At 37.7% G+C, this 19,842-nt stretch overlaps 1 protein-coding gene across 1 annotated transcript; it reads left to right on the forward strand.

Annotated features, from left to right (window-relative positions):
* Positions 1 to 1,881: 1,881 nt before the first annotated feature.
* RB195_000412 (uncharacterized protein) lies at positions 1,882 to 18,149 on the forward strand (the record flags this gene model as incomplete). The annotated part of the gene is made up of 3 exons (XM_064196744.1): positions 1,882 to 2,044; positions 15,154 to 15,247; positions 18,104 to 18,149. The coding sequence occupies 3 exons, from the start codon at positions 1,882 to 1,884 to the stop codon at positions 18,147 to 18,149; spliced, it is 303 nt and encodes a 100-aa protein (XP_064052625.1).
* Between the last annotated feature and the right edge of the window lie 1,693 nt (positions 18,150 to 19,842).

Consider the following 19,842-nt stretch of genomic DNA (forward strand, 5'->3'; position numbering starts at 1 on the left):
CAAATAAAAATAGTGAAAAGTAGGTAATATTGCCAATAATGTTCGTAGCTAAAAAATAAAAAGAATCGGCCTCCTTGATGGATCCTATTGCCAGCCGTAACCTCTGCTATGAACACACGGATTTCATAGATAGGAGGATCTCCCTACGGAAAAAGATGTTTTCTGACAAAGCTATAAAGGTCAGGATATATTAACGTTTCATAAGGAGTCAGGGAAAATCTTTGAGAAAACATTGTTTTTAGAGGGTAGAGAGTACATTTGATGAGGGAAATGCAAGAAAAAAATGTAAAGGAATTGAAACGAGACGAAATTCAAAAAGCTTTCGTGGATTTTTTTTAATCAGTCCGAAGAGACATCGGCTAACATCGAAGTGTATCAATTAGAACACATCAGTCGCTCAGGGAAGAGCTAGGAAAGTAGACAGCTAGATTAATATAACTTTGGTGTAGTGGTCTAAACATTTGAAGGGTTCAATCCCCGGCCGAGGCCAGCTAAATCTTCCACCCCTGAGACTGATAAAATTGCAGCCAGCGAAGGGCCCACTTAACATAGGGGCAAAATAATCTCCCTGTCACATTTATACGAGTTAATGAAGTGAACATTATTAGCTGATCAAAGCTAACAGAACGTCGATGGAGGTTTGTCAGTCGTAAATGAGCGACGGAGTGTGGATTATCCGTTAAACGATGACAGAGCAACAATATAAATCCACGAAGGTAGGGAGTATTTATTTCACCTTGTTTTCGAAGTTATTCAGCCCCGGGTGAGCAGTTTTTTAACGGCGCCGATTGTTTATTTGTTTATTTAATTATTTATTTGTTTATTTATTCATTTATTTATTTATTCATTTATTATATATACCAAGGCGCACCAAAAAAAAAATACAAAAAACATAGTTGGTTTGTGTCAGAAAATTTTTCAAAAAATCGGCACCCAGTTTTTTTTTCAGCGAGACGACCTGACGCAGAATAGGAAAGGAGTAAGAGCTTATGTGTAGGACTCTCGTCTTCGAAACGGTGTGCTCCATTGCGAATTCTGCACTTCCTTAAGAGTGCCTAGTGACTGAGTACCGTGAAAACCGAGATGAGAACTTATGGAGTCTTTGTTTCCATCAAAATGAACCACCAAACTTCGCTCAGAGTTGCTAACGGTAAGAAAAAACGATAGCAAAAGATAAAGACCTTTAAAAACGCAGAAATGATTGGAATAGCGTAGATTTCTGGATTGCCACACAGTTCTTTAGAGTTTACACGCTGGGTTACACGTCAAACTTGGGTAATTAAACCACGTTTACTATAATATAAAAAAAAAGGAATCACGAAAAGTAGAATACTACAGATAGTTCTTTCCTATAAAGGATGTATAAGGGGAAATATCATATGCGTTTTTTAGTGTCTTCATTTAGCATGACCGAATAAAACTATACAAATATTAATACTTTGTCAATCTGTTGTCTAGTCGGATATTTATAGAAAATGAATGCAAATAAGTAATAATAATAATAATAATATCAGTGATTCAAAGCGCTGGTTCACTGAGTTACGAGTGTTCGGAAACGAGCCGAGTTCCATTCCTACTTAACCCTATCAAGACAGCATAAAGCCGAAACGTCAGGCAAATAAAGGTTCCATCTAAAAACCTCGTAGGCACACTATATCAAAACACAAATAATAATAATAATAATAATAATAATAACAATAATAATAATAATAATAGGTTCAAAAAATTCTAAAACTGAAGTGACAAAGTGCCCGGTTTCACTTCGCACACTTCGTGGTTCATCAACGTTCGCCTTCGTTACGTTACCACAAGCATGAAGGCGTGGCCGTCCACGTCTCACAAACGCTTCAGCCGGGCAGGTTCGATCTTCGTTCATTTCGCATGCTGTCACAACTGCGTGTCTACTGCATCGGCTTGTTGGTGTTCCACTCGGTGCTCTCCGATTTTACCCTACTCACATTTGATCATGCCACACCGGATCTATATGTGGCGAAAGTTTGTGGTTCACATCCGCTCAGCTCTGTACTCGAAAAGATTGGAACAAGTACTGTATTTACGTTGTTTATAATAAGTTTGAGTTTGGAAAAATCGTTTTTTTTTTAAATTAAATGTCTGCACTTCTGACAACTAAAATATATCCATATAGTATAATAAACACAATTTCCATATGGTTTTTAATTTTAGCTTTTTAAAGTTTATATTGGAGCAAATATATATTTACATTAGTTGCCATAACTTTGAGCGCGAGAAGAATCGTGGATTTCTTCAAATATCTGTACTTCTGGCAGCTAACTAACCATTTAATAAACATAGTATCCATACAATTTTCATATTTTTCTCAAATCTTGCATCCACAAATGTTGTGCTGTCTATATGCCCCTACCCAGGATTACTATTCTACAGTTATATCCTGTGGTTCTAATGTTTACTGTCATAGATACAATGTCCGAACGTAGAATTTTTTGCCAATTTGGGGCAACTATGCAACCACAACAAGGTGTGCGTTGTTCTTCCATATCCTAGAAATTCGGCACCCTAGCGCTAGCGTAGATGTTGCGTTCTTTTCGACCTGTTCTTCTTGACCGGTTGAAATCACTCTAATTCTTGAAGGCGGACCTTCCACTTCTCCCGAAAGTGGAATAAAAAAAAAAATTAAAAGTTGTTAAAGAATTTTACGCCTACAGAAGCTTCTCCGTAAGTTAATTTCACAATATATTATTAGAATTATGATCTACTCAGGCAGATTTTACTGGAAAAATCTAACTTCTTCCATGTGCGACTTTCAATAAACCTTGGCATGATGATGATTCGGTGGTTGCTCTTAAGTTGAGCCGGACACGAGGTTGTTACAGTCCTTTATTATTGACCAAGTGTTTCGGCGCCTTCCGCAGAGCCTAAAAGGGTGGAACGTACAGAGGAACGTTCATGACAAAGAATAAAGGACTATAACAACTTAATGTTCGGCTGTCGGGCTCTAGATAAAAACTCAAATATATGTAGATTCCGCTTTATTTATTGTTCCACTCTGTCTACCATTGCTTCAGCTCCTCAAATACGTCTTTGTTGACGTTCACGAACTGCGGTTCAGTTCTATCGTTCACTCCAGAAAACCATGAATTACAAACATTAATCCGAAGGTAGCTAGTTTTCTTTTTTTGAAGACAGCTTTGACCATATTTTTATATTAGCATAGAAAAACTCATTGGTTGGGTTTGGAATTTCGTGAAAAACTGAACACGTCGTGTTAGATGAGCAAAAAGACTACTATTATTTAGAAAAAGACTTAAAATCCCCTTGAAAATGTTGGTACGATTCTGAGAACGGAACGATTACTGAGAAGCACTACTAACCATCTCAGAGGGTGAGGTGAAACCCGTGTAAGGTGAAATAACGCGGTAGAAAGCCTATTTCTCCAGCAAATCGGCTTATTTTTTGCTTCCAACTGTTGTCGCATTGCTTGAACTTTAAAATTAAAAACACTTGATCTGCATTTCTTTGAAAATAGCAATCAACATTAACTACAAGGAATGGAGAGCTGATGAAATAAAGTTTTATTTACTTCTTATCAAACTTAATTCACTTTTGTAGGTGTGTTATACTTGATTTTTATATTAAACTTCCTATAAAACTTTTTAATTCATCGCTTCCATGCTTGTGTTTCTTAGTAAATGCCAAATTTGTGAAGTAATCTTTCGTTTCGACAACTTTTTTGCCTCGTGAAGTTCTGCGCTCTGAAAAGTATTCAAGTATACGAGTAATCTTCGAGTAGAGGTAGAAACCTCCGAGACTAATTGGTTCAACCACAATACTTTTTAGTATTCAAACGACGTAAAATACTTTTCTCGGTATCCGCTTCCTAATCGCATGTTTATGTGTCGAGATGATTACATGTTCCCCTGTAAAGTAGGGATTCTATCAGTGGTTATCCACCCATCGCTTCACCTTACCCGCCGATACAACACTCCGATACAAATTTGAATTGTGAACCGAAAATCACTGCTAATAACTATTTTCACGATGAAATTGGTGTTTTTTTCTAGAACTTTGAGTTTAGTTTTAGAAAATCTCAATCTTACAATTACTAGTTAAACTAGTATTAGTATTTGAAATCTACTTCATGCTAATATGTATGTATGGGGGTTGAGAAATAAAATAAAAGAAATAGAAATAAGAAAAAAAATAGAAATGAACGTGCAGTTCTTTTTTTACGTTTTCACGCATCGAAATCATTTATTTATAACCGAAATCAATCACAACCGATCAATTTTACCACCTACTGATTAGGTCTTGTCAGCGGTCCATGGATCTCAGAAGTCCACGACGGTAAAAAGTTGCATCCTTAGAGATAAGCCAATTGTTAAGCCACTTCTGGAATCTTCTAGTTTATCTTCGTATAACACAACACTGAGCGCAATTAAAATTGGGCGAAGAAAGTAATAATCCGAAGGAGCAAGACCTCGAGAATACGGTGGATGTGAAAGAACCCTTTAATCGAGCTTCTGGATAACCAATTTGGTTGGATTTAGGCTAGAGTTCTACGAATCCTGGAAAATTCCTTAAAACGTTAGATACACTGTATTTGTCATTTTTGATGTAAACTAAGAGTAGAAAAGTAGGAAACATTTTCTTATTCTTTTTGTTCTTTGACATGAGGTCGCGGGGGGCGTCTTCACGCTGGAGAATCATCCCATGTCGGACGTTCGGATATTCCTCACGGATTTCTTCTCCCGAACGCCGAAGACATTGTTGACGGTACGCATCATCAATGGTGATTCCATTCCACCTCCAACAATTCCCAGCAATCAATTCCCATTAATCGTTCGGCGACGAATTCATTTGGGCATCCAGAACGAGGGAAATCGCTCATGTCAGAGTTCAAATGTTCTCACGTCTTGGGACCTGGGGATACTTCTGTCTATGATTCTATTACTGTGCCTACAAGAATTTTAAATGGGACCCTTATTACCGTAAGATCTCGGTTTTCACGATCCTCAAAGGCAAAATGTTCCTGGGGGATTTGCGACCGCTGGTAGAACGCATTGATGCTCAGTATTCCAACGAATCTAATAAAGTTTTTATCTGAAAACCTCATAGGAGAGACTAATAGGAAACTCATGTTAGAATTATATTTGCTGAAACTTGCACAGGGTTTTTAAGCTGTTCTGTCTGCAACAATACCTTTTCCCTGAAGACTCTGCTGATGTTTCTAGCCGTTTAAGCGACACATGATCCACGGTTAAAGTCGAAAAGAACAAGTCTTGGAGATGTTCTTAACTTACTTAAGACTTCGTTTTTTGTCATATCCTCAGGGCATCACAATGCAGGAGAATGAAAATCTAAGCAACAATTTCCAAAGAGTAAAATTTAAGCTAAGGACATGGTTTACGACATTTAGCAATAGGCAACATCCAAGAAATAAAAACAAATGAATTAATAAAAACCGCACAAACTTATTCTTCAACCCAATATATCCGGAGTCATCCAACGGAGAACAGTATTACGGTATAGGAAATGTTTTAGGAAAGTTGTGAAATGAAAAAAATGAAGGGTCGTTTGGAATTTCCACGTCTTAATACCGTTTGAAGTTGTCTTTGATTTGGTGGAAGAGGACTGGATGAAGTAGAAATGTTTATAAACCATAATCTTTTTTTTTCAAGACGTCGACATAAGAAAACCTCCTTGACTATCGAAAAATGTACTCCGTTTTTAGAAAATTATGAGGAAAGATAGTCAGAATTTCCTTTTTCCTTTTTCAGTGAAATTTTTAAGTAGGAATTCTAATTCATTTTTTTTTATAAATCCGCTTAACTGTAATGAGATCAATTTACGTAGCACAACCAACAGTCGAAAATTTTGCTTACATAAAATTAAAGCACTCCTTAGAATGTCGACTCGTAATATTTTTAAAAATTAATATTTTTAATTTTTTTTTTGGATGAATGAAAATATTGAAAGTGGGTTGAAATATCTCCAAGAGTTTACGACTCTCCACTCAGCACATGAATTGTGAATATTTAACTCTTGAAGCGTTTAAATGTCATTATTTTGCTCTATAGCAACAACCTGTTGGCCTTGATTACCGTAATGCTCTCATTATCCATTTTATCCATGTTATCGCTTATTAGAACTCTTATTATCCACTTTAGAGATCTCGCCTTGGGAATTGATTATTTAGTTGCTTCCCTAATATAATATAGATTATTATTCTATTCTTAATATTCCATATATTCTATCATCAAACGCACTGAACGTTGGGAGCGTCGATATGGAGGATATGATTCAGTGTTTGAATAGTAAATGTGTGAAATTCAAACTGTTTGCAAAAGAAAAAATTGGAAGCTGTGGCAGAACTCAGTTCCCAGTCTAGTATGTATACTATCGCAGGTAAAAATAAAAATAACCACGAAGTAATAGAGATTTAAAGGCATCACTCCACAAATTGGAGGTGGTACGGATTTCAGGTGGAGTATTCGTACACGGGATCGTAGATTATGGAGAAGGGAGTGATTCCGTCCATTTCTTCCTAATTGCCGTTGAAAAAAACGGTCCGGAAGATACGGCCTCGGACATTCCGGGATGCTATTTTCAACAAGAAGTTCGATTGGAGCGCGCCAGCGTTGCGCACGCGCGCATCTTCCGGGACGTTTTTTTACGGCACTTAGGAAGAAATGGACGGGATCACCTCCCTCTCCATAATCTACTATTCCGTATACAAATACTCCACCTGAAATTCGTACCACCTCAAATTCGTGAAGTGATGCCTTTAAGGGAACATGTAGGTGGAGGAGGGAGGGGCACTCAGTGGCGCTCTTATTGCTGAACGCTCTATCTTACTTTTTTTTCTCTTAGTAACTTTAGCTTACATGTTATAGATCCTCTAAGACTGATACTTAGACCTTAGGTCCCCGACTGAACCCGACTTTAGTTATTTACATCCAGAAATAAGGACGCCACTGAGTATCCTCTCCCTCCAATTACATTTTAGCTGAGATTTATTTATAGAAATAATAAGCTGCAGATTGACTACAATAAGAAAAGTCAAAGAATATCGTTTCTACCTCGTTTAAATTCCCGAATCAAATCCTAAGTTCCAATTTTTCGCAAGTTTACATGACGTTTCCCTTAGTCGTAGTATTTTCGTTGCTTTGTCGCATTATCGCAGCAATAATAGGATTAACTCTTAGGGCTTTATTGATTGTAGACCACACTCTAATGATTGTAGATCACTTAGTCAAACCTTTAGCATCGCATCTGACGGCCTTAGACTTACAGACAATTTGAGGCAACATGGATCATGGATAATATAGTAGTATATAGTATAGTAATAAATAGACAAATAAATAAATAAATAACAAATAATAGTAGTAAAATAAATAATATTAAATAAACACAAATATAGTAGTAATATATACTATACTAATATAATAATAATATAATAGTAATACATACATAGTATAGTAATATTGAAGGTGTAACGATTGGTAGAAAATTAAATAAATGGTGGAGTATTTTGCAAACGTAAAATTGAAATGAAATTTTCGTTCACACTTTTTTTGGATTTGCTTGAGAATTAACATGTAAAATCTGAATAATAAGGCTCCTGTCGGTCTCAACACCTCCAAGTATGCTGGTGTTCCGGACGCTAATCGTGTCTGGTTCCGGGGCCCAAATTTTGTTCATTCTCTATTGTTTCTTATTTTATTTGTTTTTCATTCGACCTTAAAAACTTATGTAAAAGCTTCGATGATAACAGTTTACCTGTATCTGGACCCCTGGGCACCCCTTTCGATCTTCTACAGCCTCATTTCTAAACCGTATCAGTTTCCTCTGGGATTTTTTTTCAAAGTTTGTAAGCTGCAGCTAACGCCGCCTTCCATGTTCGCTGGGGTCGACGCGACGCGTCCTCCGCAACGCACCGCTTATCCCGCTAGATTTGCCTTTCTTTGAATGGAGCAGATTAAAGAGTGTTTCGCCGTCTCCGACTCGTTCCGGTCGCGCTGACGTAGTTCAACACTTCCGGCGAACCGATCACATATGAAAAATATCTCTCGTGAGCAGAATAAGGAAAAAAACTGATTATGCTAACGATTTCATGGCCATTTTCATCAAAGTTAATGAAGTAATGGATGAAGCGCATGGCAATTGATGTATCCATTTGGGTGTGTCATTGGAAATCTCGGGAAACGTCTCCAGAAACGTCTCGGGAAACGCGTTTTAATTTTATATTCTGGATATTGCGTAGTTTGGCTTTGATGACGTCTAACCCATATTAACAGATGTGTGGCGACAGTAAGAGTTATCCGTAAGTGTTGAAAATTTGTGACGGTATGGTTGGAGTAAATCCATTTCTTTCGAATGCGCTTCCAACTGGGCCCAGCCGATGTACCAACTCAGTGTTCTCATTCTCCAAGACAACTTTCGTACCATTTTATCGACCTCCGATCGATAAAAAGCTCATTGGGCTCTAAGACGGATTCCAACCATCTACCGTACAGTTGAAGCCGAACCATCTATCGACTGCGCTAATCTCATCTAGTAGAAGCCGATAAAATTTAAAAATAGAAACTATAGATTAACAAACAAGCAACAAACTATAGATTTTTGAAATCCTTAACTAGTCCTGCGGTGTCCTTCATCATTTTCCATCATTACTTCTAAACATAAGCTTTAGGTCGATTTCGAAGCACATTTTTGGCGTTCGTGCTATTTTTCTACATTAAGGAATATTTTGTTTTTGTTTACTGTTGATTTGAAATTCTTGAACATTCCGAGCTGTACGCGTTATACTTTTTCGCATAGGCATTGCTCAGACGATTGCGAGAAGAAAATGGTTCTGTAACTGTTCAAAAAAAAACTCTTGACAACCAGGGTTGAACCTCTTAGCACTTTAAAATTCCTATAAAGCTTGACTAAGGTTGCTATGAAGCTTAAAGCGCTAAAACCTAGTTATTGTCTAGGCTTGATGAGCACATCCTGCTGCAGTTACCCGCGACTACATTCGTATTCCACACCGTTACTGGGACCAAGTGATGTGATGCCAGTATTAAAAAGAAAATGACGTGGTTGATCTCGAAATGTTGAGGACGTGCTTTTCAACGTCTTGTGGCAAACATTTCCGTAGAGATAGAGTTTTGATTCTGCAATCACGGCTTATAGTAAATTGTACATGACGGTGAGCACTCCATCATCGTTGTCCGACGGAACTGTTTAATTATTTAGTAACGAAATAACCGCTGGGATTTCATATTTCACGTGCATTTGCGAATGCACTTAAGAGCAATGAGCATCATTTCCCAAGAGGTCCAGGGTCTCGTTGACCTTACGAGATACCACCGCAATGATGTAACGTATAAAATGTGAAGAACCTAACCACACGCAAAGTTTAGCATCTTTTCGTTGCTCAGCAGCGTTTGCTGCGGAGAGGGCAGCAAAGTGTAGTTGCGTCCTGCGCGAGAAGCGGCGCACTGAAGACAGCGATAAGAATTGAAGGACCATCTACGAACAGCAGCGCTGAATGGTGTTAGCAAGGGTCCAACCACGATCCTAACCGTACAGGCTCCACCTCGCCGCTTAAAGGCAGCATACCACGAATCTGGGGTGGTACGGATTTCAGGTGGAGTATCCGTGTACGGGGTCATAGATTATGGAGACGGGGGTGGTTCCGCTCATCTCTCCCTGAATCACCAGGGAGAGATGAGCGGGATGAATCAAAAGCAACCGGCCCCTGGATGCTGGTTTGTACGATGCCTTTTATTGCAGCACGCCACCCTTGCATCCGTAGCGTCCTTACCGCCTATCGGAGCAGTCCGGATTGATTTTCGACGAATCGCAGGGCGGAGGCGGCGCAAGGGGTGGAGCTTTGCAATAAATGTCGTACAAAACAGCATTCTGAAGGCGGCTATTTGTAGTGATGCAGGGAGAGATGAGCGAACTACGCCCGTCCCAATAATCTACGACCCCGTAAACGGATACTCCACTTGAAATTCGCACCACCTCAAATTCGTGGTATGCCGCCTTTAAAGCCCGTTTGTGCAACTGAGAGATAAAGTGTAGTTGGAGGGGTGTGGGGATAAGGAGAAGGAGGGGTTAACTATTACGCTCTTATATCCGGGCGTGACTATGTAACTACGTCAGTGAGGACCGCAAGCAATAGCCTGCGGAAAACCTATTAATGATAGACGTGACATTATTATCGCAGACTAAACCTACCAAGAGAAAAAAAAAACGAAGATAGAGCCTCCAGAAATAAGAGGTGCAGTTGTTTCCCTTCCTAACTACACTTTAACCGGCAACTGAGCTTTATTTTCCTTTATCCCTACTTTACTGGATGTTGTTGGCTTAGTCACCGAATGTGGGTCGCCGAATATGAGACTGCAAAGAATTCGTTTTGAGCTACTACCTCTAGCTACGCTGTGAATCCTAATTGGAAGAAATGCATAAATTAAGGACATTCTCTGGAATTTTTAATTAATCCCTGAGAGCCGATGTCGCAATGAAATCTGAACGAATTGTTGACGAAATCATATGCGTTCTGTTCCATTTTCTTACCTTAAGTTGCGTATAGGCTGATGAACAGTTCGTAAGCTACGCTAGTGGCAGCACGCAAGCTCAGGCTTAAGCGTTAACGCATCAGAATCTGACGGTGCAGCGGTTTAAAGGCATCACACCACGAATCTGAGGAGGTGCAGATTTCAGGTGGAGTATTCTTATAAGGGACAGTAGATTATGGAGAAGTAGGTGATTCCGTCCATTTCTTCCTAATTACTGTAAAAAACGGCCCGGTGGATGCGGCGCGTGCACAAGGCTGGCGCGCTCCAATCGAACTTCTTGTAGAAAATAGGGCGCCGAAACGCCCGAAGCCGAGTCTTCCGTGCCGTTTTTTACGGCAATTAGGAAGAAATGGACGGAATCACCTTACTCCACATAATCTACGATCCCGTATACGAATACTCCACCTGAAATCCGTACCACCTCAAATTCATGGGATGGTGCCTTTAATGAAACGCTTGCAACGCAGCATCTGGTAGGTAGCTCACTGAGGGCACAGGTGTATGACTTCTTCTGTTTTTGTACACAGTTTTTATGTTCGTAGATGTCAAAATCATTATGTTGTAGAGAGAGAGAGCAAGTTATGGGGGCGTGGAAGCGACGACGACAGAATTAGAAAATCCTACGTGCATAGAATTGGTAAAGCTATTGTAGAAATGAAAAACAACAATTTGCAAGCGGAACACCCATGTACGCATTAGCAATTACATTTGAGATCATTAATTAGGCTTATTTAATAATAGACGATCTCAAATGGAGACAGCATCTTTGTAATTTCAATTCATCTTTCAAAATATGAGACATTTATTAACTCGTATTATTATATTTGTAGTGTAATGTAATAAATGTGTACGTAAGCTCACTTTTAACAAACGGGAAAATTTCGCATCTAAACGAATCAATTAATCAATTAGAGAAATAAATAGCACAATAATAATAAGTATGATTGAAAAAAAAATAGATGATCATTATAAATGACTGTAGAACTAATTAATAATTACTTGAAACGTTAAAAGAGAAATAGGAGATTTTTAGAAAAAAAAAGACAATCGCTTTTGAACGAAAAAGAAAGAGAAAAGGGAAAAAGTCTGTCGAAGTCGTATTTTAACAAACGAAAAATTTTGCACCTAAGCAAATTAATTAATCAACTAAAAAAATAAATAATACAACAGTAATAACGTATGATCGAAAAAATAAAGGATGATCATAAATGATAATAGAATTAATTAAGAATTATTTAAAAGATTAAAAGAGAAGACGTAAGTGAATAGAGGATAATCGTTGATTTTAGGAAAAGATAAACTTTTCTGGGGGTTTTTCATCCTTTCCTAAAAAGAAACCAACAGACGTGGAGAACTTAAAGTACACAACGACAGGGAAGTGCAGAAAAGGGAAAAAGCCTGCAGATTAGTGGGAGCATAGATTGAAACTATAATTGTTTAGTGGAGCCTGTACCAGACAAATTAAGAATAGATTAACCATGATTTATTAAGGATGATAGTTCTATTGATGATAATTTAGTTGGTTATTTAGTTTGATAATTTAGTTACAACATTAAGTTATATGTGACAGAAAGTGCTCGAAAAATGAACAGACGAAAAGAGGATAAAATTTATAATAATAATTATTATTATTATTAATTTAATTAATTGAAATATTTTACTAACTACAGACCTAGCGGCACTATCCTGTGCAATAAGCAAACGGAATATTTTAAATAAGGTAATAAAACAGAATTAAAAATTCTAAAAATAAATTAAAACTCCAGTATCAATTATGGTTTACCTCCTGCTCGAACATGAAAGAAGTTGTGCAGGTGCATATTTTTCTCCTTGGTTTTCCTCGGGAGATGTTCTTCGATATTTCAGCCGATTATGTATGAACGTATGTATGAATATATGTAGTTCCAGAAGAAGATAACAATGTGGTTGAGTGGATGATAAAGCGTGTATTCAATCGGTCATCCACGCTCGAAATGCTAAAATTATTCTATATTTCATAAATTACATAAAAACTGAAAAATATATTTAAAAAAAACAACAAACAACAATAAATACTAGTATAGCACAAATCTATGTTACCAAAGAGGGTCAAGGAATTTGCAACGTTTCAATCTACCCATTTTTTTCTCTTCACGGCAGAAAAAGTGATCGAATAATCCAAGCACTCACTGTACTAACGCTAAATTCTTCTACCGTTAACTTACAGGGATTTTCCTGTTGAGAAATTTCCAGAACTTGTTTCCTCTCATCTAAAATAACACGCCTGCTCCTTTACACATAATATTAAAGCGTGAAAAAAGGAAAAAAAAGCTCTTTGCTATTAGAAATTGCTCCTCATCATCTCTTGTTCATGTGAACATTTGTGAGTGTTCTTTATTATTATTGATTATTATCCCTTCTTAGGAGTTTCTCTATGCTCTTGTAGTTTGATAAACCCTCCTGTAACAAATCTATACTGTTCTTAACTACACACACAACGTTAATTTAATTTTCAAATAATATATTGACGTCAGAAATTGTATATCCTTATGGCGCAATTATATGGGAGTCAGCCTTACTAATATATGGCTAGAGGTGATTTTTTCTTCTCAAAAAGTGTTTTGGTGGTAGGTCTTCTATTTATACCCAAGAGCCGGTGTAGCGCAATCGGTAAAAGGTTCCCCTGTGGCTGCACGATCGATCGATAGTTCAAAACAGCCCCGGTGCCAACGAAGCATTTCATCGCTCCATGGTCGATAAATTGGTACCAGACTTGTACTTTTTAATTTTTGCCCAATCGATAGAGCTCGCGCATATGAATTCATTTATGTCCAGATATCGTTACAGAGATCAAATTAAGGCAAGTTAAGTAAAAAAAAAAACGAAAAAAGTGCAGATCCGCTTCTTTTTCGTCTGTCTGTCGAAGAATTAGCGATTTCACTGCATTATGAAGAATGGGTACAATTTCAACTAGGCCCACATTCACGTCTTTTATGAGAAAACAAAACAATAACAAGCAGTTTTGTACAATATTATATTTTTAGAGTTCTCAGCAAAACTTGGCTTCCAGACGCTCCCTTAAAAACATCTTGCTATGGAAAATAGCATTTGTGGTCAATGATAAAAGAGGTCTTGTAGTAGAAGTCTCATTTGAACTACTATCGTACTTATTTCGCAATTATTATATTTTATAAACTATATTGTATTTTATCATTGTTTACTTTCCATTTTATTCTTTTAATATAATAATTATTTTATTTCGCCATTATTATTGTTAGTAATTATTTTACTCAAATTTAGATCGTCTAAAGTGCTTAAGTAAAGCAGGTTGCATTAAAATTTTCTAACCCTAGAGAATAAAGATTTAACGACCTTTCATTATGAATGACTTTTTGGCACCCAGAATGACTCTTCGGGATTTTACTCACACAGTTTTTATTTGTTGGTCTTTAAATAGAGCATTTACCAAAATGTACTGAATATTCTTAATCTCAATGTAGATGAAAAATTCAACAAAAATACAAGTAAGTGAATATAAATAGGTACATAAATGAACACAGACACCTCCTTTTATCACAACATATGCACATAGTATAGACTATCTTATTTCATTATTATTAGTATTTTTTAACACTTTTTAATAGCACCCATAGACATCAACATTGGTCAAAATGAATCAAAAAATGCAGCTAAATAAAAATAATAAAATATATAGAGAGATATATAGGAGGAATTTCTAGTCGAATTAAGTTTTTTCATCCAGACAATGTCTTTGGAGAGGGATTGTGCTCCAGAATATTCCGAGAGACAAGAGATTCCGATTGTTAGATCGGGAACCTTCAGAATCTTTAAGAGTGGAGAGAAAAAGTAGCTTTCGAAAACAAAGCGAAAGCAAAGTGTTATGCACGTGAGCAGATAAATCCAAATATCCTCTCAGAATTTGATTTTGTCAAGTCTTCTGAGCCAAAACGGTTAAATTGTAGCTAACTCTGTCGCTAGTGATCTGCGCCTTCAACGTTATCCTCTTCCTTTTTCCCTGTTTTGCTTTTGTTTTGTTTTTCTACTTAAAACAAACAAACCTAATTTAAACAAACTATTTATATAGTTTGTTTAAATTAGGTTTGTTTGTTTTAAGTAGGTTTGTTTAAATTAAACCAACCATTAAAACCATTCTGGATTGATGATATTCATTTTATTCCTGATAACTCCTTATTTATAGCTCAGATTTCATCAAGCGCAGAAAAACATAGAAGAAAGTTCCCCCAATCGATAACGTTCACATTTTCATTTGAAATCTTAACATCTTACTTTCAATAGCCGCTTGGCGAAATCCTTCATAGTGAGGTTTCATTAAACTTAGCAAGGAAGAGTATAAAAGTGAATAAATCAATAAAATCAACATTTTCGAACAACACGATATCAACATTGGAATCGAGAGTTGATTTTGACCTCAGTTTCATCTTCAAAGCTACCAAATGTGTTATGTTTATGAAATTATGTTTACATTATACCTCCAAATTTAAGTACACAGGCATTAAAGTAATTTAAATAATTAATTAAATTCATTTCAAATTCAAATTCCTCGTCGAACTCCTATTCTTCTCAGTGATTCTTTTTTTTTCAGAACTAGTGAGTCAAAGAGAAGTCGTCAGGATGCTGGCAAAAATAAGGGCGAATTATCCAAAGTTATGGAGAGGTTATCAAACTGCCCTGACGAAGTATGTTGCTTTAGCACATTCAAAAAAGTCCACGCTTCTGGACTGTGTGAAATCCAAATGTTTTGTCATCCTTCCATCTTCACACATCCGTAACGAAAGTGGGAAGAAAGAAAACGGAGAGGGCATTATGGCTACTGGACCCCTCCAAATTTGTCCTGAGTTCCCTTGAAATACTGTTCTGGGTGGTGAAAAGGTAGTGAATTCAAAAGCATCCTAGGCCTTGTGGCAGATTTGTATTGGACTATGTACAAAAACGGTTTCGTCTCTCCAAATACATCATAAGATGGTATCTGAAAATCCTGGTCTCGAAATGGACATTGATTTCACTTAGGTATTGCACTTCAGACACATTCACTTCATAGGGAAAGCTTCGAGCGATTCTCTCCACAGCCCCAACCATAAACTCAGTTGCTATCTCTCATTTCTCTGACATGACCGTCTTCTCGTTCCTTTGACGTTCTCCGATGACCATTCCCATGTTACGACCATTTGACCTCTCCAAAATTGTGGTTAAGTCTTCATTTCGACTTTTCTTGAAGTATTCTTTCTATCGATTGCCTCATCTATTCTACGTATTTTCGTTACGTTTGTTAGGTAACTTTACGTAATTTTTGATCAAATTCCTGGTAGCGATTTTTCTCCATCCTCTGCCACGTTGCTACTGCAGACATTACTATTCATGACTTTCTTGAGTTAATCGGCGGACTGATTTTATCGCCTGACGAGATTACCCGCATCTTCGACGAGGTGTGCTGTCCTTGAACATAGCTCCGCTCAATCTTCTCGATCTTCTGCGAGCAGAATCACTCTATTCCATATCCTGCAAAAGCCTACTTCTCGCCTGAACTGCCTATCCACAACGAGTATCCTCAAGCCCTCTTTCACCACCTCAGTTCAGGACTTCCGTTTTCGCAAGGTGCCCTCTTCCAGCTCGAACCCGACAAACTTCTCAGACCTCGTTGAACAAGGCGATCATCATCGATCATCTGGTCTCCTTATTATATGGCCGAAGAAGCGAAGACGATTTTCTGTAGCCACTTTTGATGCCGGTGCAAAACGTTGATATCTTTCTCGTGTCGTCCGCTGGTACACCATACCGATATTGTAAAGATCTCCATTGTGGCACACCATAGGCCAAACGTATCCAAGCAGCTATGTAAGCAGCTTTATTTGCGTTCAATCAAACTCCTCCATCACCGTAGATGGAGTTGCCCAAGTCTCTAATCCGTACATCATGATGGGGCGAATTGCGGATAGGTAGACTCGCAGCTTGACTTCGTTGGTGATGGTGGTCGACCACGGGGATTCGCTAAAGAGTTGAATGCAGGAGTGGTCTTAGCTCATCTTTGCGGAATATCTTTATCATAACTGGCGTTGTTCTTCAGCATACAGCCCAGCCAAACTCATCGACGAGTTCGACCGATTGTCCGTCCCTTTCCCGTGCGAGGTCTCGGAGAGACACACATCTGGTTGCATTTATCAGGACGTAGACGTAGTCCATACGCTGCAACCAACTCCGATACAAGGTTTACAACATGTTGAAAATTCGCCTTGGTTTCTGTGTATATAACAACGTTGTCCGCGTACTCGGGACCCTGATGCTGCTCAGACGATGTCGGCAGGACACTGATCGACGATTCTTCGCATTTTTATGCAGTATTATTGTACGTGTATTTCAAACCTACCTTTTCACCACCACCTTGTCCTCTAATTGCGCTATTTAGATAGTTCCTGCTCCTTTTTGTGCAATAACCACATTTTACCGTCAGGACAACAAGGGGTTACTAAGTAATAAAATTTTAATTCGAGAGTCTTTGAGGAAGCTGGTTATTAATGTTGATCTAATTAATCACAAATTCTATTTGGAATGACAATTTCAATGTCGCCATTGGGAATTGAAAACATGTCACACTTCTCATTACGTATTTGAACCTTTGTTATTCGCATGTCGTCGAAGGAATTCAGAACATCATTTCGTACAGAAAATAGGGTCTTCAATCATTTCAGTTCCAGTTGTAAAACAGAGAAGATTAGCTAAATTCGATGCTGAAAATTTTCTACTTTAAAAAATACGCAGCCATTCGGAATAAAAATAAAGTGGCGGTTCTGGAGCGATAGTACTGATCAAGAAAAAATGAAAGAAACCTGAAACTGTGTAAGTGATGAGTACTACCTGCCATGCGACAAGAGGATGTCCGATCTTCCCAAATCAAAGGCATATTGATGTCATCACTCGACGTTTAGCGCTTTGTGACGCTAAGTGCTGCCCTGCGAGCGAGAAAATAAAAACACTAAAACAAAAAAACGTTACGATGGATGGTTGGAATCAACAACTTTGACCGCATTTGCAACTAACAGGCTGAGACTATCCGAGACGCGAAGAGAATTTGCGTGAAGCTTGGAGGTCCGGCCACATTCTACAGGGTGTTAATAACAATAAAATCATCGTAGGATCGGCCTAAACTTGAATGTACCCAGGAAGCGACCAAAAAGGGTAGACTGATTTTATTTAGTTATATTTTCAATCTTAGTGAAAATTCGTGCTAGATAACTGACTGGAAGAATAAGTGGTGTCACACGCAAAATCAATCAATTAATTAAATTTCACCCAATCCTAACACTATGGACAAAAGTATATAGCTACAAGCTACTAAATATAGTCTGGTAGGCCTGCGAGAAGGCTAAAGTGTCGGTTTAACATTACCGGGTAATCTTTACTGAAGGTCACTGAGAGAAAAAGATTTTAACAGTGTAACGAATAATCCTTAGTCGTTTACAAGAATTTTCTTACACTTTCTCCTCCTCTTCTTTCTCTTAAGAAACTATTAAAAATAAAACTTAAGTTTTTTTTTTCAGGTACACCAACTGCAAACTGATGCAAGGAGCTGGTACACTTGGATAAGCACAGGATAAAGGAACTTTCATCAAACATTTCCCAGCGTTGTAACACTGATCGCAATAGACCTGCACAGAAAGGTGCTAGGACGCTGCATCCTCATCATTCTCTTAATAGCTTGATTTTTACAGTCATTAGTTACTTTACGGAGCTATATAATAGTGATACCAAAAACGAAGCATTTCGCGTGCTTGACCGTCTTCACAAAATTTCTTTAGAAGATGTCAAAATTAGTTATTCAAAAAAAGAACTCTTTGTCAAAAAAAGTGACTATGGCCTTTAGTACCCTATTTCATTTTTTAACTGTGCCAGAACTGTATGAACCGCACCGCAATTGTTCAGCATCCAGGCATAAAAATTTTATGCTTAGCTAATTATTCATTGGTTCGTTTGTATTGCTAATTCATCAAGTCGAATGGCCTTATTTAATGAGGTACGAGGAATGAATGTTATGTTACCAGTTTACGAGGGACTGCTGTTGTTCTAGATGTAGGGATGGTTCTTGATTGAAACTCAAATCGGATCAAATTCTTGTATGAATGGCAGCATGATTGTAAATCCGGAGTACTCGTTAAAGTTAAAGATAAAAGTTAAAAGTTTCTGGCGTTAATCAATCCGCTTTGGATGCGCTTGCACTTTCACTTCAATTCAGAATCGTTTGAGGTTTACGAACGGGTAACTGGCCTATACAATGTCTTGCGGTGGAACCTCTAACCACTACACTACACCTGCCCTACTCGTTAAAGTTACATGAAACAATAGCCATAAAACAATATATGACACTAATAAATCAACAATATCGACAATAACAATATAAAAAAACATTTTCGAAAGATTTAAGCCAAAATAAACAGCACAATTTGGATAATTCTCCGTCACAACTCGCTTCGGAACATCGAAGTACTTGATGGGGGCACGCAACACATTCCACCGTTTTCTCCGATTGCCATGACGTGAGGAAATTTTAATCCTTGCGATATGCTGCGAACTAGTCCGAACATTGAAGATGGAAAGGAAAATTTGCAGATGGAAAGAAAGCTTCCTTTATGCTTCTCAGCTACAAGTAAAAAAAAATCACTAGTAACACATACCCTGACATTACATGACATTACACTAACTCGGCTATTTTCTTTCTATGATAGACCCAAGATGATTAAGCGCTTTAACACTGTCTTACATTCGAAAAAGTCTTTCGCTGCAAAATTCACAGTTACGAAGTCAAATACTTTGTACACGGGCAGAAATGGGAAGAAATAAAAGGGCACAAAAGATAAATTCTGTGAGAATAAAACTACATGCATGAACAAAATCCAATTTTATTATATCCCAAGGAAAGTTCAATAAACATGAAAAAAAAAACAGCTGGTGAGGAGGGTTCAAAAAGAACAGGTAAATAAGTGTCAAAAAAAAAAATGGGATTCAAAAAAGTGTCAAAAAGTTGGCAAACAGAATCATGATACACTTACTCAGTGAAATTACCAACGTTACCTAAAATTGCCTCAAAGAATATTTTGCACAACCACGTCATATTCTGACAACAACTTCGTCGCGAAACAAAATGCTCACCCCGTAGGGGACTCGAACCCATCCGTTAGATAAAAAGTTTAACGCTCTACCAACTGAGATAACGAGGCCTCGGCAGGAAACCATCCCCAGAGACACCGAAAAGATTACGTCCCTCCACCACGTCATATTCTGA

This window comes from Necator americanus, chromosome IV (assembly GCF_031761385.1).
Source record: "Necator americanus strain Aroian chromosome IV, whole genome shotgun sequence".
Lineage (NCBI taxonomy): Eukaryota > Metazoa > Nematoda > Chromadorea > Rhabditida > Ancylostomatidae > Necator > Necator americanus.